The sequence below is a fragment of the Centruroides sculpturatus genome, unplaced genomic scaffold, assembly GCF_000671375.1.
Source record: "Centruroides sculpturatus isolate CEXI.00-Female unplaced genomic scaffold, Cexi_2.0 scaffold165, whole genome shotgun sequence".
In the NCBI taxonomy this organism is placed as follows: domain Eukaryota; kingdom Metazoa; phylum Arthropoda; class Arachnida; order Scorpiones; family Buthidae; genus Centruroides; species Centruroides sculpturatus.
The window spans coordinates 179,169-186,426 of NW_019384429.1; the positions used below are offsets into that span (position 1 = coordinate 179,169).

The window sequence follows — 7,258 nt, forward strand, 5'->3', positions numbered from 1 at the left end:
GTTTCAAAGCTTGATATATGGGTTCCACATGTTCTTTAAGAGAGATGCTCTCTTTGGTGGGATTTTAAGGAAATTTTTTTTTTGGAGCTTTTACCAGACAATTTAACAATTGATTCAAAAGTGTACTGCCATTGAGTAAATAAATTGAGTAATATCATCAAACAGAAAAGGTGGCCAGAATTGATCAACAAAACAGGTGTAGTGTTTTACCACGATAATGTCAAATTTCACACAAGTTTGGTAACTCGTCAGAAACTGTTATAACTTAGATAGGACGTACTATCACACCAACCATATTCGCCAGATCGAGCACACTCAGATTACTACTTGTTCTGGTCTATACAAATTTTTTTAACTGTAATTCATTTACTTGAAATGACAATGACAAAAATCACTTGGAGCAGTTTTTTGTAAGCAATGATCAAATCTTTTACGAATGTGAAATCATGCTACTACCAGAAATGATGACAATAGGTATTTGACCAAAATGGTCAATATATAATTCAATAAAATATTTATTTATTATAAAAATATTGTGTTTTTTTCCACAGAAAAAACAAAATTACTTTCCGAACAACCCAATAGTTCATTCTGTTGCTGTTATACCAGTCCCCACTGTTTGTAAAGTTATAAATAACTTTTGCCTGTCTTTTGATACATGTTTTGCATGTATCAAAGAACTTGAGCGAAGATTGAAACAATTATCCTTTTGTTGTGTGCAAGAAGTAACATGACACTTACGTCAGTCACATCATGACCTGAAATTATTTTTTATTATTTAATAATCATTAATTAGTAATCAAAAATTTAATTATTATAAGTATATAATAAAAAACTAAACATATTGCAAATGCTTATCAAACTTTATATATTTAATGTAAATTAAAGTTTAATAGTGTGTGGCACACCTGCAGACAACACCACGTTATCCCTACTCCATTGACACTTCACTGTCATAAATCACAACTTATAACTTGAAAACAGGGCTTTGGAACGACCATTTTTTTGAGTTGCTCCGCTCCGGTATCAAAGTATTTGCTCCAGCTCCGCTCCATGCTCCGGTTAAAATATTCTTATAGGGATTACACTAATTTTGTCTTTGGTATATAAGTACGCATAAAAAAACTTGTTTATTTACAACTAATTTATTATTGAAAAAATTAACATACAACCTCATTGATGTTAATAAATAAACTGGGGAGTCATGAAGGGGAAGGAATAGCTTGGTCAAGGAATAGTGGAGACTGGAGAGAGAGGTTCCCACCTTTCACATGGGACATATGTGGAATGGATATAAAATTAATCTGTGCTTATGATCACCTTTCTTTTTAGTTCAATTATTGTATTTTTAACATTTGTAAATATTACAACTTATGCCACTTCCATTGTCATTGTCTCAAATATTAAATAAATATATATATCGGAGCAGTGGAGCACTACAAATTTCCGTGCTCTGGTTCCGCTCCTGCTTCGAGTAAAAATCCATTGCTCCACCTGCTCCATGCTCCAGCTCCAGCTCCACTCCAAAGCCCTGCTTGAAAATATACATTTACAATTTTAATTTTTCAGCTAAATATGACAGCAATTTTTTGCATTTGAACTTTATTTCATATGTAACAAACACAAGTTATTTTTACATTAACAATATATTAAGAAGAATTATATTTTTCTTCACTCATAAAAAATAAATATCTAAATTAAAAATATTGACCTATTGAATTTTTTGTTTTCAATGTTACTTATAAAAAATATAAATTCAGCTTGAATACAATATATTTTCAAACTGAACAACTATACAATTCATATTAAATTTTTAAAAATCATATGCAGTTAATATTACAAAAATGAGGATGTATAGGTGCATGGTGATATACACCAACCTTAGTTGCATGAGTTTCTCCATCTGAATGTGGTCCATCAGCAGATGATGATTTTTCTGGAAGAGGATGTGTTGCAGAATGACGCTGTTCCTGTACTGATGCCAATCTATTAAAATTATTAATATCAGTTAAAATACATCATTTATTATTATAAATTTTTTAATAAAATACCACTTAAAGTTAAGTTTGAGAAAAATATTTACAAGCTGTATAATTAACATCTACTTTATGCCTTTTATAATTGTTCCATTCTTGTTAACAGAATTTGTCAAATACATAATCTTGTAATATGAAGCTATGCTTATTGGAGTATATACTTAGGTTGCTATTAACCACTTTCAGTAGGTATTTTAAACAATAGGATTGTTATTACTTATGTCTCAAAATATATAAGGTAAAATACATTTATACAATTTAACTATAATTAAAACTCTGATTACGATAAGTGATCATTATCATCAGGTAAATAGGTATTTTTAAAGTATCTTTTCATACACCTTATTTTTCCTAAAACAAATTTATTTACTCATACTTTACAACTATTTTTTTCTTGAATTAATTACACCTGAATCTGAAGAATAATGGAAGCCTTTCTTGCACTATGACCCCAGTAGTGTGGAATATATGCATCCATCACACATGGACCTCATTAGTATGGAATATGAACATTCATTACACTTGGACCTTGTTAGTATGGCATTCCAGCATTCCTTACACTTGGACCTTATTTTTCTTGAATGGGCTTTTCTTATTTATGTCCACACAAAACTAATCCCCAGAAGTACATGGATGAGTCTGATCCACGTTTATATACAGTACATAACCAGTAGTGATGTATATTTGTGTGTGTGATGCTGTCAGTCACTTGTATTGTATTAACCATGATTTTAAGTATATCTCATAAGAAGTGTTTTCATTCAGGAAATGTAATACTCCATATTCACAGGTTTTTTCCACAATATTCTAGATAAAACTTATCAAAACTTTTTCTAAGTAAAGAATTAATCCTTAAATTATTGTTTGAATGAACAGCTATATGTATTGAAAATTCTTCTTTATTTTAACAAACTTCAAATCTATTTTTAAAATTATTATTTAAACATAATCAACTCAATACAGATGTAAATTTAATTTAAGAGATATAAAACCTTTCACACTTTGTTTCTAGCAGTTTTAATCCATAAGAACAAACATTTTTGGCCGTTTTGAATGGCTTTCTTCAGGTACAATAAGGTTGGTTGGAATGTCGGTTAGCAAATATTGAAATGATGTCATTGTTTACAAAGGTTTCTTCTTACTATTGATGTCATTGCTGATTACAAAGTTTAAAAGATATTGCTATTGTTAATTTTCATTTAATTTTACCCAAGATGTGTGACTAACTATCGATGATAAGATAATTGTTTAAATTTGAAAAATGAAATAAGAAGATAAATATAGAAAATGCTTGACAGATTGCTACAGGCTTGATGAGGGTGGATTGGCCTATTTAATTTAAGGAGTTATTGAGGAGTGATTGCCATGCAGTAGAGAGCGAGTCTACATCTACTGTTAATACAATTTTCCATGAGGGATTTCACAAAGATTTCTAGTGTTTCAATTGTTCTAAGTTTGTTACTGTCAAGCATAGGTATAATAATCTTAGCCTCTTCCCATTTGGCTGTTATATTCAGTTCGCTTGCAAATTGGGCTAGGGTGGAATTAAACTTTTTGTTGTGTGTGTTGTATTTATGCTCAGCTATCCTTTTTGTAAGTGATCTGTTGGTTGAGCCTATATATGTTAATTTCTTGTTCGGATAAAATCTGTTGTCCTCTAGTGAAACTGAGTAAATCCCAGGTCTTCTGGCTTCACTGCATTTATCTTTGGTATTAGCCAGAAGTTTATATATTGGAGAGTTGCATTTGTGTGTAAGATCAGCTTTGACCTTCTTGGTTATGATTTTATACACTTGGCTCATTCTAGGGTCAAAATCAACTACAATGCATTTAAGCTTCTGTTTTAAAGGTATGGGATTAATTGCTTCTGTTTCTAAGCAACTATGTATTTTTTGCACTAGACTATCTATTAATTTACTGCTGTAATTGTGGGCTATGGCGATGTGTTTGATGTGTTGAATTTCTTGTAGCATATCATTAATGTTAGAGCAATGGGTAAACACTCTATGGATTAGAGCCCTGTAAGCTGATATTTTATAAGTAAACAGGTCATTTGAAGTTGAGGGGATGAAGAAAGATTGAAGATTAGGCTTATGGTATACCTTTGTGACTATACAACCAAGTTTTAAGTATATATGGAGGTCAAGGAAATGGGCCATCTTATCATCTTGTTGGTCTAACTTTAATTTAAGCCCAAATGGGTTGTTATTGACAGCCTGCAGAACTCCATTTATATTTGTTTTGGATCTCCAAATAATAAGAATATCATCTACATAACATGTGTAAAGAATGATTTCTGTGTTAAAGTCTTGATTTCTGTATTAAAACTGCTAGAAACAAAGTGTGAAAGGTTTTGTCTCTTATTTTAAGTAGTTCTAGCTTTGTGTGCATGGAAGTAAATTTAATTTGTTATGAATAAAGAATAATAATAATTCTAGTAATATTTTAATGCCTAAACAAACATCACAAAATCCAATAAATTTGTAAAGCCAAACAGTCACTGGATTACATCAAGCTACTTTTCTGTGAATATATTTAATTAATTTCTAAATACTTTGTCAGTAGAGGGAGGCTTTAGGTGCCATCTCCCACTTATCATGCAGATATATTACCACTTATAGCATATGTAAATAGTCTGGAAGAGGAGATCATACTGAAAGTTTGGGTAGCATAACTGGCAATGCATCTGCACAATAAGTGGCAGTTGTGGATTTGAGTCCCCTTCAGGCAAATTCTTTTCTTCCAGAATATTATAATTAAATGAATATTTATTAAATTTAATAAGAGATGGTGTCTAATGCTACACTCTAGTGACAAAGTATTTAGAAATTAATTAAATATAATTGTGGAAAAGTATCCTGATGTAATCTAGTGGTTTGGCTTTCTACTTTAATACCATACATAAAAATGATGACTTACCGTTTAAGTGTTACTAAAGTACCAGTCAATTTCTTACACCTCCTTAAGGCATTTTCTAATCTGTCTGGTTCTTCCTTCAGAAATCTTTAACAAAAAATTAAAATTGAAATTACTGAGAAATATAGTTTTTTCAAAGTCTTATTTTAACTACAAAAGTAATATAAAATTTAATATACATTACTTAAAACAATTAATAACAATTTTTGCAATATCAGATTTAAAATAAATCCTAAATTCAATTAAAAAATTATACTGTAAACATGGCTTTGATATTTTAAGATCATAATATTTATGAGAAACTTTACAATGACCTTTCCAATCACCTTAATTTTTTTATGTTATCAAACAGCATGCTATTTATTATTTTTGTGAGATGCCATATGTTTCACTGGTTACTTTGTGATACAATATCTCACTTACTATATATTCATGTAAATTAATTATGTGTTATCTATGTTTAATAAACAATTAGAAAAGTATGTGCAGGTTATGTGGTGAGTTATATGAAAAATTTTGATGAGTTTGAATTTGTAATTTAAACAGTTTTTCCTTCATCTAAAGTCATTAGGAGCATCTTTAGAAAATATAAAAAATCCTTGGTGTACTACAGACATTTCTAATAGTAACAGACAGTTCCAAAATCCTTTTGGAACTTTAATATTTCTATTAGAAGCCTGAAGGTGAAGATTTCAATCACAATTGAAAATGTTAGCAGCAACAGTTATAATTATTTAATAATCTATCAAAATTAATACACTGAAATTAAATTATTTTGATGATAATAATTCGGATTTGAATAATTTCAGTTCTTATAATACTTGGTATAAGTATTTAAATTAGGGGTCCCCAAAGTGGTCGATATCGACCCCTTGGGGTCGAAAAGTGTTCTCCAGGGGTCGATGAATACACGAGGGTCGAAAGGGGGTCGATTAATACCAAAGAGGATCAATTAAACTGTCTAGGAAAAAAATAAAATATTTCAATAAAAATTCGAAATACGGATATGATCAACAACATTACTGACTAACTACCCTAGTTATAACTCGAGTTTTGCCTTAGCCTATGCCGCTTTAAGCATGTGCTACTCTGTTTTCACTCATCTGGCAACTGTACAAGTGTTACAAACATGTTATGAATGCTGGTAGTTCATTATACACAGACATACGCTGCACAGTTATACTCTAGTAGGGTTGTCACTCTAAGTATTTTATATCTAAGAGAAGACTTTAAAGCACGTTTCGAAGACTCGGAGAATATGCATGTTTCCGAATGGTTCGCTAATCCATTTGATGTAAAAATAGATAATGAAGGTAGTGAACCTGGCTTAGAAGATGTACTGATTGAAATATGTGTAGATCTCGAAGCTAAAGCGTTGTTTAAAAATAAANAAAAATACCAGAATTAAAACAAAAATAGACTCAAAAACTCATTCATATATAAACATATTTACATTTTTTATTATCATGTCTTTATAGAAATTGTTTATTGTATTATGAAACCATCATTATAAAAAACACTAACTGTATCAAATTTCAAAGAACATTTATAATAATAAAATATATATATATATTACTAAAACTGTACAGAAAGATAATTTGTTTAATTCTTATATCATTTATGCTTTAAAAATTGATGTTTACTATATAATTTATTAACTTTATTTAAGCAAAATTACTGTCCTCACATTACTTAATAGTTTCTTAACCATCTTCAATCACAAGAACATAATAACAACAATATATTTTATGAAAGAATAAGAAAATTGCTAACATTTTTGAAATCAAAGATTTTCAACTAAAAAATAATATAAGATTGAAAAATTCTAGAATTTGTTATAAAAATACCAACTGTAGTAAGAAAAAGTCAAATTGTAATTCAAAAAGTTGAGAGATTATTTATGAAAACTAGAATCAAAAAACAGTTTTAAAATATTCAAGAAATTACAGATTAAAAAAATTTAAGAACAGTAACACAACAAATTTAAATAATTACAGTAAAAATTAGAGTAATAAAAAATAACAGCAATTTAAAAATGTATTAATGTAAGTTTATGACAAAAATTGCTTCAGTACTTTAATATAATAATTTATAACCAAAATTATTCAAGAATAGAATTTATTCTCGACCATTTAAATTTATAGAATACAAGATTTGTATATAAATACATATATAATATATATTTTAAAACAAAATTTATTATTATAATAATTTAAATTAAAAATAAACAAATTTTTCATAAAATTTAGACCAGAATTTTAAGTCTTGAATACAACACTATTACTTAGTACTCATTTCTGACAGTT

At 28.9% G+C, this 7,258-nt stretch overlaps 1 protein-coding gene across 4 annotated transcripts in view; it reads right to left on the reverse strand.

Annotated features, from left to right (window-relative positions):
- Positions 1-7,258, reverse strand: part of LOC111619676 (coiled-coil domain-containing protein AGAP005037-like) — a 341,137-nt gene that overhangs the window by 80,987 nt on the left and 252,892 nt on the right. For all 4 annotated transcript variants that reach the window (XM_023361441.1, XM_023361440.1, XM_023361443.1 and 1 more), the window contains 2 exons: positions 4,956-5,039; positions 1,881-1,986 (listed from right to left, as the gene is read on the reverse strand). In XM_023361441.1, the coding sequence (XP_023217209.1) occupies positions 1,881-1,986; positions 4,956-5,039 (190 nt within the window). The remainder of the gene's footprint in view (positions 1-1,880; positions 1,987-4,955; positions 5,040-7,258) is intronic.